Below are 15,558 nucleotides of genomic sequence, written 5' to 3' on the forward strand. Positions count from 1 at the left end.
CTGGCACTAAAGGAACCCCTGCAATTTTTAAACCCCTTCCTCTCTGTGATATCTTTACCCATAACACACATATTAATGGCGTTTAGTTGGCAGTGTTGGTCTATTTTGCCCCATGGTTACTGTCTTACTGCAGTTACCTACTGCAGGAGGGTGGCTCCTACTGATCTAACACCAGGTACTGAAGCTCCAAAGAGAGATCACAGCACTTTTTGCTGACACCTGATAGCTGGGGGGTTTCATAGTTTTTACAACAGCAGAAAAGAGAGTGCTGGGCCTGAGATATGAGAAGCACTGGGAAACAGCATCACCTTACTTGAAACCTTCAGGTTATGGTTTTGTTTTTTTTTTTTCCCTCATTTGTCTTCAGATCCTAAGAGGATGGTAAGTGCATTTGTGACCTGCGAACATTGCCACAGATGTAAACCTGAATACCTCAGCTCTGCCTGCACCCATCTGTGAATGGAGACTCTGCTCATAAATCAGCTGTGCTGACTGTAATAAGCACAAACTAGGTCAAGCTAAAAATGCCCGCAGAAAGAAAAAATGGCAATAGTAAGTAAAAGACATTTCATAATCTCTTGCCTTAGAAGAAAATAATTCGGGTGATTAATTTCAAGAGAAAAGTTGACATTTATTTACCATCTCTTTTTTTTTTTTTTTTTTTTTTTTTCCAGGCTGCTGATACATCAAATCCAGCCTTCGATGGAATGTCACCATGTTCACTAAGTCACATTGTGAAGTGCCACATCTACTCATTATTTAACACGTCCAGGCATGGTGACTACACTGCTTCCCTGAACAACCTGTTCCAACACTTAATCACAGAATTACACAGAATCACACGGAATAAGCTGAGCTGGAAGGGACCCATCAGGATCATCAAGTCCAAATCCTGGCCCTATGTAGGGCACCCCAAGAATCATATCTTGTGTCTGAAACAATTGTCCAAATGCTTCTTGAACTCTGTCAGGCTGGTGCTGTGACCACTTCCCGGGGGAGCCTGTTCCAGTGCCCAAACACCCTCTGAGTGAAAAATCCTTTTCTAATATTCAACCCAAACTTGCCCTGACTCAGCTTTAGGCCATTCTCTGGGTCCTGTCACTGGTCACCACAGAGCAGAGATCAGTGCCTGCCTCTCCTCTTCCTCTCACAAAAAAGTTGTAGCTGCATTGAGATCTCCCCTCAGCTTCCCCTTCTCCAAGCTGAAAAAACCAAGTGACTTCTCCAGCTCCTCACACAGATTTCCCTTTTAACCACTGTTTCAGTGAAGAATTTTTTTTTAGTACCGAACCTGAACCTCCCCTGGCACAACCCGAGGCCATTTCCCCCTGTTCTAAAACTTGTTATATGGGAGAAAGAGGATGACCCTCACCTTACCACAATCTCCTTACAGGTGTTTTAGAAACTTACTGCTTCTAAAATATTTAACTTGAGTATTAAATATTTCAATATTTGCTTCATGTATCCACAAATATGTAAAGGATCTTACATACTTCATGGGAACTTTTATGGAGATAAGTTTTGTAAATGCACTGTGACATCTGGCTTCAATAAACACACTATTTTAATTCAAGGGAGGAACTAAAAAGATTAGCATGTATCTAGTACTCAGTTCCAGTTCCTATCCCACAGGCAGTTCTGCTCATGGGTATCTTCACACATGGGGCACCCTTGTTGCCTCCTTGCAAGAGGAAGAATTTTCTGGACTGAAAAATTCTTGCAGAACATACAGCATCAGTGCAGTAAAACAAAAGAAAGCACAGCCACAAATAGCTGGCAAGAAAAGTTCAGTCCCAGCCCACATAAATGACAGCAGGACTCAGCACAGCTTGGCCTCTGTCCCATTGACTGGTGATGGCAGGAGGTTAATGAGGGACCCCAGAAGCACCTGAGCCCTCTCACAGAGCCACTGCTTGCAGGCTGTAGGACAGTCTCTGCCTGGGACATTGCACCTGTCCCTGGGGTACCAGAAAGAGGCTTTCAGTCTGTTCCCAGAGGCCTTGAAATAAAGAGTTTTCCTTCCCTATCAGCCTTGAATGGTTCATTCCCCCCTCAAACTAGGCTGTTCCTACAGGAACACTGTGTGTTTTATTCCAGGCTGGCAGCCCTGCATGGGGAGCTCTGCTGAAGCTGTGTGGCACAGCAGTGTCTCTGATATGGTCATGCTGCCCAGTTTTCCCTGCAGACAGGACTCACCTAGCACAGTGGTGAGCCTGAAAGGTGCCTGTAGGACAGCAGGGAAAATAACATTTTTCTTCTCAGACAGGTTTCCTCTGGCTGGTATTGTTCCATGCTTCCAGGCATTTACTGTGTAATACCGCTTGTCTCAGTGTAACCAGAAAACTCCTGTACTATGTTTATATTTTTTACTAGCTCAGAAGGGCTCTGTAAGTCTAAACACTTATATTTCATTAGTATTTGTGGTATTTCATTTCACAGAGCTGGCCAATACATGCTATCCTGCACTCTTTGTCTAACAAGCTATTGCTACTTCATTCTTTTAATATAAAATCTGTAGAAAACTCTGTAGGAAGAAACGTATTTTAAATTAACTCCTTTGTGGAGCTGAGCTCTGACTCTGCTTTGTCTTGGATCCTTTGTCAAACTCATATGATTCTTGCAGATGCACAGAAGTACCACACCACCTTTCAAAGGAAGTTTTCCTTTCCCTTTCATCCACACTTAAAGACACTTTTATGAATACATGGATACCCTTCCTGTGTTTCTCAATCAACTGCTAAACAGGTGAGCTGAGCCTTCTTACTATTAGCCCCAAATAGCAAGATATCTAGGTTTTGTAAAGAAAAAAAAAGAAAAAAGGGGAAAAAAAAAGCGCCAAATACTGCCTGAAAGGCTCCTTTTATGAACAGATTGAATATGTTCCATTATCTGCCACTTTTGAACTTCAGAAAACTAATAACAATGGATTCTGCATAAGCCTCCCCCCTATAGTAATAGAAATAAAACTTCAAAACTTCTCCATGAGCCCAGTTCTGAGCTCTGGTGGCTGCTGGCAGCATCTCTTGTCGCCAGCAGTTGGTCTGTACACACACAAGCTGTTCACAAAGATGAGGCCTCATGTACTAAGAGGCAAAAGACAAAAAAAGAAAAAAAAAATAATCCCCAACCCTGATATGTGAGAGGATATTACAGGATCAGCCACGGAACGTTGTACATCCGAAACGTGTGAACCAACAAAAGCCCAACCGTGAGTCATTCCCATTTTGCATCATCTTGCTTTCAAATTGCTCCCCGTGGAATTTAACAGACATAATAGAAAATAATAGAACTGAAAAATGGGAACTATTTCCACATAGTGGGTTTTTCCCACAGTGGATACAATTTGAATTGCTAATTCACTGCCAGATGTGCAACCACAGACTCTGTGACAACAATCCTCTACCTACAGTACTTGATTATTTCTTATTGTGATTCACTGAGTATGTTACAGGATTATATCTAGCCCAGGTTTGAGGGTTCCCATTTTTGTATTAATTAAAAGACACTCAGAAACAGGCAAATTCAAACCTATGTGGCATAATATTTTAAATAATTTAGAAGGGTAACCTTCTGAGAGAAATTTTATTTATGAAAACATTAAAGGTGAACTCCAGTCTCTAATAAGGCCTGTGGGAATTCTTCACTGCTTCACATTCTCCAGAGATTTTCCTTTCTATTTAAAAAAATCTACCAGCAGTTTTTAGCAACTCTACCATTAGTTTTTAGTGCAATCCTACCTCAGTCCCAAAAGATAAACCTAATTCCACGGTGTAATGACAGATGATACAGAAAGAACATGTAGGAAAAATTTTAGCAGTCTGTATAGCACTTAAATAAATGGCTAATCCTGCCTGCCCTGCCCCTCCCCCCACATCTCAGCCAAAACAGAGTAACTTGTCCAAAAAAAGTACAAGAATGGGAAAAGGTATGGAAATTAATGACCAAAATTCCAATTTGGGAAAACTGCAGCATCTTATGATCCATGCTATCCTACTTGAAAACTATCTTACCATATCTGAAATAAGCATACGGCATGTGCAAATAGATATTTTACCTATTTTAGTACCAGCATAGTTAATGATTTCCAAAACCATAACAAAGGAATTCAAAAGCCTAAAAACCATTAATGAATTAGGAGAACAGCTTGGGATTCAGGGACAATCCAGGACAAGCACTGTCTGTGTGTTCACATTTGGTCAACACCAGAGATGCTAACCCTGCATAGGGTAGATATGAGCTGAGCTGTACATGAGTTCTCACTCCAGAAATGGTTTCCTTTGGCAATGGTTTCCTTTGATCCTCATGCTCATCTAGCAGGATTTTCTATAAGTAAAAGGCTGCTTACACCTTTCAAGTCTATCTTTATTTCAAAATTAACAGTGAATTTTAGTTGGTGACCACGTATCGCTTCTCTTTAGAGGAAGAAAAATGTGTTTTAATGAAATGTAATTTTACATAGACTTGATGTATATTTGGCTCATCTGGAGGGAAGCAATCAGCACCTGTAAAGTCATGAAGAGTTACTACTCATTCTCCTCTGTGAAGATGAAGTACTACCAACATATAGAAGTATTACAGTAAAACACCAAATTTTTGTTGGTCTCTGTCACACAGTAACATTTACCAAAATGGATAATGGAGCTTTAGGGTATTTTATCATTCTGTCTATTTCTTCTTGAGTAGTAGAACAGATTTTGAACATAACAGCTCCTGCTGGAATGTCTGGATAGATCCAAATAGATGTTGTGATTGCTTGTACTCCTTGTTCAATGTTTTTTATCTTCAACTTATTGTCATAATTTATATTTCCAAGCATAATCACAAGACCATGCGATTAAAATTAAGATGAGGGCAAGAGGTTTCTGTGCCACACACAAAAGTGAACATTAATGCCTCTTTCAAAATCTTTTTTGAAATGTCCCCTGAAACCCAGCAACAAGTCAGACTGAGGAAAGATGATCAAGTGTCACACCTCTGAAAAGAGAACTCCCCCTGATGAGGGGCTGATATCCCTGTCTCTGCTTCCATCTGTCAACACTGACTCAGGAGCCTCCAAGAGCCACAGCCCAGATCATCGCTTCCAGCACCAGCAGGGCCAAAGGACATGGGAGTTAAACCCTTGATGACACTGAAAGTTGTGGCACTGGAGACCAGCTGTCCACCAAAGGTGGCACCTGAACTCACTGCTCCTGTGGTGCTTCTCAGCAGGCAGCTTTGAACCTGCTGCCTGAGACAGGAACATTTCTTCTTTCTTCCTCAGAGCCCTTGCCTTGAGACCTAAAGCCTTGATAAGACAAGGTACCATTGTTGCCTTACTGGCACCTAGCTTGGAGCTGAAGAATTTGGGAAGATTGAGGCTTTTGGACCACTTCCTTTCCCAGCATACTTGAAGTCCAATACCTCATATAAGCTACTGAAACTCAACAGGAACCTTTATTTCCAGAGCAATCAGATGTTTTCTAGCAGTCCTCTCTGTTTCAACTTCCTATGATTCCTCAATAATTTTTTCCTGAGGAATCTTAGGAAGTTTTACAAAAAGAAATTAGTGCCAGTATTCCTTCTTGAGAAATTTCTCCATGAGAACATAAAATTTGAATTTCCTAATGGGTTGAAGGCATTAGCAGTGTCACTTTGTGCACTGTGAGATAAAGCTCAAATATTCTCCTAGGAAAAGGCAGTAAGGCATCCTGAAGTCCCATGTGTTATGGATGTGTTATATTAAAAACACATTATATATCTGTCATACTTACTGAAGAGAGTTGTCCCAGACAACCAATCTTGTTAGGCTATCAGTAGATTTTAAATGCAGCAATATTTTTTAACATCTGGAGTCAGCCTGTGCTCAGATGATGGGTTACCAGGATCATCCCTGCATCTCTGAGGAGCCCTGCAAGCCACACACTTGATTTAAGACACCAACATGAAACATTGCTTAAAGCAGAACTGAAGATTGAGGTGACTTTACTCCTGTGCTACTGTCAGACTAAAAACACCCCTCCTGTTCCATATACTTTGCGTTAAGCAATTTGTCGAAATTCTTCAAGGAAACTACTCTTCATCTAGTTTCCGTAGAAGTTGAAACTACCCACTTGAAACTAGATTAAACTTGTACAACTTTCTCATGTGGGCTTCAAATCTATATTTGTCCATTTCAGTTGGATCTCCATCTTTTAGCTAATGCTGCTTTGGACACTAAGTACAAATTATATCATACTACCTGTCATCTCTGTGGAGGGCATAGTCTGTTCTGGCCATGCACTTCCAGCAGTGTTAAAGACCTACATTCCCATCCTTTATGTCTACACACCCTCATGATCTTTATTAATTGTTCTTTTTAGTCCACAGAAATTATGTTCTGTGCACATACACTTTCTTCAGTAAAGTTATTTTAAAGGATATCTCTTTGTGCCAGATTTACAAAGGCATTAGTCACCTAACACTGCAGATGAATATGGACGAGCAGGCAGGCAGCTAACCTGCCTGCCCACGCTCTTCTGATAATACCTCTGAGTGCCTACCTGTATCAGTCTGGTTCATGCTCAGGTTAGCCCATCAAATTCCCTCTTAGCCAGCTCACTTCATATTTTCCATGCTCTATCTATTCCTTTCTGATGGCTAACTTTGAGCTGTAATTACTGCATTTGAAGAATTCCTCCTTTTTTTTTGACATCTACAATTCCTTATCTTACTTCCTTTTTAAGCACAAACATGTATTTACAGGGACATTTTTTACTGCATTTGAGTATTTCTGTACTTTTTAAAGGATTTAAATTATATTACTTTTGTTGTTTTGTAGTCTTTTTAAAAGTATTTTCACCCAAAAAAATTCCCTTTCATCATTTAATGTCAGGATGTTAAGTTTCAATACAATTGTTTCCAAAAGAATGCTCTGTATAAGATAATATGAACTGAAGCTGTCTATGAAAATAATAATTTAAAAAATATTCTGAGCACTGTAGCAGATGATGTTCTTCAAATCCATTTTCTGACATGGCTTAACTTAAGCCATGTGCCATGAAAACTGAAAACCAATATGTGACAAGGAGAACTTCATCCCTTACCAAAAAATGTTGGGCTCCTGATTTTTATTTTTACAAGCTAACATTCTGAAGATTAAAAAAAATAATAAAATTAAAGTTAATGGAGTGTTACACAAGCTCTGGCACTTTTTGTGATACGTGACTTTTTAGAAAGCATCATCCAACACAAAGTTCCCTCACCCAGAAAGTGAGAATTGAACCACTGGCTCCCTGTCCTTCACAACCAGCTGCAATTTCAGAAGCCTAGCCCTTTGGCAAAGACAAATTCAGGTGCCAGCTCCATGGAGGATTCACTGTGCATTGCTCTGTGAAAAATTCTAAAGGGTAATGCTCCCTAAATTGGGTGAGTTGCCTGAAGCAGGTTCCTTATGACAGTGCAGAGCCTGAGGAGCAGCTGCAGTATAGGGCAAGGAGAACAACATGACAGGTCTGATGCCTCAGATACCCCCATAGACCCAGTGAGGAAACCAGGTGAGTGATGCCATCCCAAAACACTCACTCATGGTGTGCAGCTCACAACAAGCCTAGGCTGCATTCAGAGAAACATTCCCACAGTTACGTCCATAGCTGTCTATGGAACTGAACAAAAGACTCGTTGAGGAATGACAACAACAAGAAAAAGAAAAACAGAAAAAGAGTACAACAGAATATTCTTGCCAATGTGGGCTATACAACACGTAAGATCAGCACAAAACCTTTCTGTGGATCAGCTGCAGTGATTATTTTCAATCTGGCAAAGGAATGTTCTTTGCCTTCTTTTCTCTCTCCCCCATCTCTTAATGCTTTCTCTATTGTCATGGCAAATTTCTATATTTGCTTGCATTTTGCAGTTAGGTAACACCAGATTTTGAAACTCTGTCTTTCTGAGTATATATATAATCTTGGTCACCAGGCAAAATTTGATATTAAGTGATGTTAAAATGATGAGATAAAATATCTGTAATTCTAGAAATTTGGCTAGTGAGGAAGGAGAACCAATCCCCATGCAACAAGGTGAAAAGCAGTACCATTAGCCTATGGTCTCAGTCAGATCAAGAAATTTCACCAGAGCTATGATTTTATTTTCCCATGTCTATTTTCAAATTCCTCTTTACTGTTAGGGTAAATACACAAACACTGAAGAATGAGAGGTCACCCTGCATGATGTACAATTGGTATATTATATGCTGTCATAGTTATTTTCCAAATATTTCAGTGTTACTTTGGGCAAGGAGAGGAAATGAACTGTACCAATTGAGTCCTTCAGGATTCCACGGACAGAGAGCAGTGTAAGAGAAGATGAGGAGATCAGCCATTTGGGGATCCTCTGCAGTCAATGATATATAAACTGTTGTTGTCTTGACAGTAATGAAAACAAGAGAGAAAAGATACAGATCTTCAGGCTACATGTGATGACTAATAAATCAGATGTCATACAGTCTGGTTTACTGCAGGAAGGTGAATTTAATGAAAACTTGTGCCTGGGAGGGGGTTCTGCAGCTCATGAACAGACTGTGGGGAAAATCCACTTCTGAAGAAATGACACAAAAAGCCACTCTCCAGGCTTGGTAATTTCACTCAAAAGAGACAATTGATGTATTTTGGCACAAAGGGTGGAGGAAAATAAGTAAGAGTACCTCTGGATCGTAGCATTTTCCAGAGAATTGCCTCTACATTTTAAATTTGTACATTTATACTTTAGGGACAAGGTAAAACGAATTAAAAACAAAGCAGGATCATTGTGCCCAGTTTAGGGCATTTGGAAGTTTCTTCATGTTACATTCTGTGGGCTGTTTATTTACTTATCAAAATATAGTGTTGTCTTACTACAATAACTTGTTACTTGCTTTGTCTGTTTTGAGGAAAACTTGATTTTGAAATTGTGAAAATGAAACTGTACTGTACTTACATACCTGAGGTTATCAGATCAGAAGGGTGAAAATAGTTAATATCCTCAGTTGGACAGCCCTCCCTTTACCACCTCACTTCTCAAAAGCAAGTTATTCTTCATTCTCTGCCCTGTCTCATGGAAAAGAAATTACAACTTCAAGAAACAAAAGTGCAGTTTATTTGTTCACAGCTTGGGAAAAAGAAAAAAAAAAAAAAAGAGAAATGGTAAAATAAAGAAAGGTAAAAAATATATATTTTTTAAAAAGGGAAAAAATTAGAGATTTCCAACAAATGCATACAAGATAACATTGTAGACAAACATCATCCTGGCAAAAGAAGATGCCAAAAGCCAACAGTAGCTTTAGTTTCAGCAACTAAAAGATTTCATGAGCACAACAGGTATGTGTAACTTGTGGCAGCAATATTTTCTTGCTCATGGATAATGTCCAATGACTTTAAAATCAAATTCAGGAGCAAAAAGAAAAATATCCACAGAAAAGGCCTGAGTGAAATGTCCATTTTGTTAGGTAATGTTCTCTAAAAAAGGTGGTTTTCCTTTGCAAAATAATGAGAATTTGCCTTGACATCCCTGAGCAGGAGTCACACCTGAAGTTTCCTCTTCCTAGTCAAAAGATTTCTCCCATCCTATTCACATCCGTCTGGAAAAGACCGACTGTCCTGCTCTGTACTGCTGTGCTTGGGGCACTTCTGTGAGGGAGTCAGAGAGAAAAACTCATGTCTACCACATCATTCCTATAGCTTCACAAGTTGCTGAATTCCAGAAGTTTGTTACTTTGTTTTCATAAAAAAAATGAAGAAAACAGAATTTTATGCCAATTTTTAATTTCAGGTCGAATGGAATATTTGCCTAAGTAGATGTTCTTTTTGTTTTGTTGTTTTTTGATTTTTTTACAGTATGAACAAAGAACATATACTTTCAGATTCAAACTAAAATTTTGTCTCTTTTCTCTTCAGCTGAAGAGATAAGGAGCAATAAAGAGCTTTTTGGGAAGGGAGATGGTGAAGGGAGGGCTGTCCAAACAGGTGAATTTGCTGCTTTCAGAACCCTGATCTGACCACCTTTGCCAAAAGATCAGCTGCAGAACGAGGGCTGATGCTTGTGCTGACTTTGTCATACCTGTTGACTGAGGTCTGCAGGACACCAGCCCTGAGAGGGAGGGCTCCTGCAGCTTCTTGCCCTCTCTTAGGTGGGAAGGCCACCTTTTTAGAAGGGACAGCTCTGAGGCACTTGGCCCTTTATGCCACGTGTATGGAGGGGCCAAACCTCCCTGTACATCACCACACACTTGAGACACGCTGAGTCAATGGACCTCAGCAGAGGCTGGAGCCCAAACCCCACACAGTGTCAGGGGAGGGGTTGGGCTCCAGCCCAGACACAGCACTAATGTAGGGGATAGGTGCATCTGCAGGACCTTCCAAATACCCTGTAATTTACAATTGGATCTCACATGTTACCAGCCAAAGTATAACCACACCACATCCTGGCCTGGGCAGAAGAGTTGATGTAAATTATTCCTGTCCTGTGTTGCTCATCCCACGCTCATACCAGAGTTTGCTTCTCCCTCAGAGACGTTAATACAAGTTTTTGTCTTTTTGAGAAACTTACAAAAAGTCAGATCACTAAAATTCTGTATTAAAACCAATCCTTTGGAGAAGTAGAAAATATATTTCTAGGAAAAATCCTAGAAATGCATAGATCTAAGACACAAGAAAAGCCCCTCTCCAGACAGAACCAAACACAAATTATGGCATTCTTTTCAGTGCAAAGACCACTTACGTTGCCAGAATGTGCAAGTTACTTGCCCAATTAAAGTAACACAGGTTTCCTTTCAAAACACTACTGTCATAGAATGGTCACAGAACTGGTTTTGCAGATTGTTATGCAAAATAACTTCCTAGGTTCAAAACAAACTGTAGTAATGTTGGTAATCTTCAATATTGCTGTTCAAATATCCCAGTAATGCATTAACCAGAAAATCTTTCCCAGGTTTTCACCTTCTGATTTAGAGATGTACACTTCTGTCCCTGCAATTAACTGAGTAATGGGAAAAAACTGAACCACAAAACTTTTACTGATACAACCCCCCAAGACAGATTATCAGCAACAAAATAAATACAAAGGGAACTCTGAAAAATGTTGATTTTAGCACAGGAATACCCTGAGCCCTGCTTGGCAGTCTAGGAACCAGCAACAAGCTTACGTTTTGGGGGGAGCTAAAGGAAAAAGAAAAGAAAACAAACAACGCCAAAAAAAAAAAAAACTCACTTATAAACTTTTACCAGTAGGTGAGCATCATAAAGTATACTGCAGGGGATGAACAGCCCGGAAAAGAGGAAGGTTTTTTGATGCTGAATAACACCCTTCCCAGCGATGCCCCTCTCCGTCCGCAATAAACACAGGGAAAACAAGACCAATTCAAAACCGATCGCGGGAAAACCGGAATCTCAACCTGTCTCATCCCATGAACCGAATCCTGAGCCAGAGGTGGGATGTCAGGGCTGGCAAGGCGCAGCTTTGCCCCTTCCCTGCTCCTCTCCGCCTGGGGTCCCGACACCCAGGGCGCTGCAGGGCAGCATCCCAGGCGGCGGGCGGGCTGTATCCCAACATCCCAACATCCCAACCCCGGGGCTGCTCTCCCGGCCCCGCTCCCGCTCCCGGTGCGGGCGGAGGCGGCGGTCCAGCCGCTGTGCCCCGGGCGGGCTGTCCGGGCTGTCCGGGATGCCGGGGGGATGCCGGGGGATGCCGGGGGATACCGGGGGATGCTCACCCTGCGGTTGCGGTCGGCCTCCCGCACCTCCTCCTCCTGGGGCCCCTGGCGGATGAGCGCCTTGAGCACGATGCTGTTGTTGGTGCAGCAGGCTCGGAAGAGGCTCAGCGCCTCGGGGCTGTCGCGCTCGTCCCCCTCCAGGGACCAGATGTCCTCGTCGTCGTCGTCCAGCCCCCCGGGAGGGTAGAAGGAGTCGTCCGAGGCGATGCTGCAGGTGTCGGGCAGCTCGGAGAAGTCCTCGTACTCCTCGCAGTCCTCCTCCTCCTCCTCTTCCCTCTCCTGGTCCGGCTCCTGGGCGGTCTCCGCCGGTCCCTGCTGGGCTCCGGGCATCTCCTTGGCGGCGGCGGGCGCGGGGCAGCCCCGCTCCCCGGGGAGCCGCTCTCCGTGCCCCGACAGCAGCACCATCCCGGCCCGGGGGGCTCAGGGCACCGGCAGCCGCCCCCCAGCGCTGCCCGCCGGGCCGGGCCGGGTGTCCCTCAGGCAGGTGTCAGCCGCCCCCCGCGGGCCGCCCCCCGGGCCGGGGCATCCCTCCGCCTGCGGGGAGAGTCCGCGGGTCGCTCAGCGCCTCCAGCCCAGCCCGGGAGAGCCGCGGGGCGCGGGGAGAGGCTGCGGGCGGGCAGGGCGGCTCCGCGGGGCGCGGGCGGCCGTCGGGCTCCGTAATCCGCTCAGCATCGCCCGCAGGGATCCGCCAGCGGCCCGGGCTGGCGCCGGGCGGGGCGGGGCGGGGCGGGGGGAGCTCCCGGCGGGCACAGAGCCCCGGGTGCGGGATCCCGGGCACCCCCGGGCACCCCCGGGATCCTCCGCAGCGCCGCTCGGCGGGGACAGCGCCCCAGCCCAGCCCGGCCCGGCCCGGCCCGGCCCAGCCGCCGCTCCTTCAGCGCCCACTGCGGTCACTGCCATGCACCCAAAACTTTTCAGGAACACCACCAGCCCGTGCGGGATTCCTCTTCCGAAATAAACACTGAAACTAACGGGGAAACTGCACAGGATTTCCGTGCTTCGAATCAGAGCTTTGAAAGCAAGTGATTCATTAAATCAGCCCTGAGGCTTTAGCAGCTGTGGAGATACGGGACACGCACTCTGTATGGAAGGCGTTTGGGGATTAGGTTGGGAGGAATAACGCGTGTATAAATTGAGCTCCTGCTTTGTCACAGTTCCTCTAAAATCTCTTTTCCCTTTCAAACGCCGTGGATTAGCGCTGTTCTCTGGCAGGGAAACAGTGGGGAGAAGCCCTTTGGCCAACAAAATAGGATGTTTGCTTTCTTCAACAGCTTTTCGAAGTGAATCTCACATATTTGACATCCTTCAACAAGTGAATGTCCAAGGTCCAAGTCTCTGCCTGTCTGATGGGAGAGGAAGGAGGTGATATTTCTGCACAAGGGGAGGCAGAGTATGAGCCACACTTTTTACACTAAAAAAGGTAGGGAGGAAAAATAAAATGTAACTGCGAGTATAAAGGAGCCCAAGTAGTAGGTGTTTAGCCTTACAAGAAAGCATTGTGTAAACCAGACATGGTGGGTGATACAAAGCCCAGCAGCTTCTTGCTGAATCCCAACTGGCAGGGTTATCCCAGTGCCCAGCAGGAGGATATCTGTAAGCAGAATTAGCATTAAATAGCTCCCTGATTGGCTGCTTCTGCAAAGGAGCTCAACTGGGAAAGAAGGAGATTAAACTATCCCCTCACCTCCAGACACCCCTGAGATCAGAGCTGGTGTAGATTACCAGCCCTGCTCAGGCTGCCTGTCTCCCATTTATTTCCTTGTGTACAGCCAGGCCCTCTCTCCACCCTTTCTGCTGTGTGTGGCTGCTCCCAAATCAAACGCCCCTGAGCTGTCTTTGCCTGCAGCACGACAGCGCTGTAGGGCTCACTTTTTACACTTACTGCCCATCCATTCGTTATGTATTCTCATTCACAGAGTTTAAGGGTTCCATTCATTTAACTTCTTGTTTTCCTCTCAGTAAGTGTGGCTAATGAGCCGCTCAACAGATTGCTACCTCTTGGAATAGCACTCGTATTTTGAAAAAAACTTGATTTTCACCTGAGATCCTGCAGCTGGTGGGGGGCATTTCAGTTTTCTCAGCCTGAACTCATCAGAAAAGCCCAGAAAGACTCTTGGCTCTAGTAACTTCAAATAGCAGAAAAAAGCCCCCAAATAATTCTAACTACAGGTGAACAAAGGGATTTTTTATGAAGATTTAGCTCTATTGTAAGAATTTATTAATCAAATATACTTGCTTTGTTTCTGTCTTATAAAATCAATCCAGAAGAATAAAGATTTACCATATTACCAGATTATTTTTCAAAAAGTTATGTGGAATTTGTTAGCAAAGAGGCAGGGACCAGTAAATTTAAATATGAAAAAAACCACAGCCAACAAAAAAAGCAACCTTGAAAAACCTTAATGATAACTAGAGGAAAAGCACAGTTATACAGGAAAGAAGTTTGACTCTGAAAAGTCATCCTTTTTTCTCTCTGTATTCAGTTTACCTTATCAGCTAATTAATAGAGGAGAAATGAATCCATTTTCTCCCACAGCTATAGTAGTTCTGCAGGGACCTTGGAGATGAAAACTGTTTTCTCTCACCTCAGCCTGTCACTTTCATCTCTTCTCTCAAAGAACAGTGCTATACTGCTTGAGCTTTCAAAGCAAGGTGTCAGGCTGGAACAGGGCAGACATGATGTTTCCCCTTGAATTTTTCCCTTTAACAGTATTAAGACTGTATTTCAAATTATTTAACCTGCATGCAGCTTGGCAATAAGCTGGTGCAGCTAACTGAGCATTAACTTGACTCCTTAAGATGCTGATGCAGCCATTTATCTTGTCACACAGAGGTGCCCACCAAGGCTGCTCTGCTTGGACATGGTCACAGATGTAAAGCAGATGATATCTGGTCTCTTGGATCTCTGAGTGACACAGGTCATACATGACAAACAGGGCTTCTTGTCTCTTGTACTTCTGTGTGCAAATCAAATCAAAAGAATGTGAGGAAAGGCCATAGAGTAAGTCTGCAGATTCTTTCAAATGATCAAAAAAACCCTTGTTTTCATGGCATTTGTAAGAGGACAACCTCAACATTTCATCTGGAAAAGAAACCACTTAATATAATTGAAGTTAAATGCTTGTATTTACACACTTTGTATCAAAAGCAAAGAAATAAACATTATCATCTCAAAGCAAATACCCCAGAATTATTAGTCATTATCATCATCCTTATCTCATCCAAATCCATTGCTGGGAATTACCAAGGCAGTAAATTAAAACACTCAGAGCAGATACCACCTGGCCCTATGCAGATAAAGCTTTCCTTGAAGAAAACAAATTTTTGAAATTATTACAGCATGGGATGCCTCCAGTTTGCCTCATTAAGGTTTGTAAGCCATTCCATTTATAAAATATTCTGAAACGGAGATTTAATGAGATTTATGTGCAATAGTAAAGACAAGAGTAAGATAAATAGTAAGACCCAGTGAGTTTTACAGTGTTCTTACATTCAACAATTTAAACTAAGGAAAAATTCATAAGACACTGAAAGCTATTCCCAGTATTCTTAAAAGATGAAATCTAGTCACTACAAAAGCATTGGTTTGCAAAATTAAAAAAATAATTAAATAAATAAAACAAAACAAAATAAAATATATTTAGTTTTGGTCGTTTCCATATACACAGGTGTCTAAAATTTCTGAATAACAAGAAGCCTGGTTATTTGGGTTTTTCACCTATCTGACATCTAAGTATCTACTTTTGAAATTCAGGGTGTATTTCTCTCTTCCTTAGTTGATCTGCCTGTAAAAAATCTGAGGCTGAGTGAGCCTTTGTTGGTAAGACATTTAGGCTGTTTAGCTACCTTGCTGGAGTATT

At 42.8% G+C, this 15,558-nt stretch overlaps 1 protein-coding gene across 1 annotated transcript in view; it reads right to left on the reverse strand.

Annotated features, from left to right (window-relative positions):
- Positions 1–12,103, reverse strand: part of ANKRD33B (ankyrin repeat domain 33B) — a gene marked incomplete at both ends in the record, with an annotated part of 43,518 nt that extends 31,415 nt beyond the window's left edge. Inside the window, one exon of the mRNA XM_083876493.1 lies at positions 11,699–12,103. Within this exon, the coding sequence (XP_083732619.1) occupies positions 11,699–12,103 (405 nt within the window). The remainder of the gene's footprint in view (positions 1–11,698) is intronic.
- Between the last annotated feature and the right edge of the window lie 3,455 nt (positions 12,104–15,558).

Source organism: Zosterops lateralis (genome assembly GCF_965231275.1).
Source record: "Zosterops lateralis genome assembly, chromosome: 1".
Taxonomy (NCBI): domain Eukaryota; kingdom Metazoa; phylum Chordata; class Aves; order Passeriformes; family Zosteropidae; genus Zosterops; species Zosterops lateralis.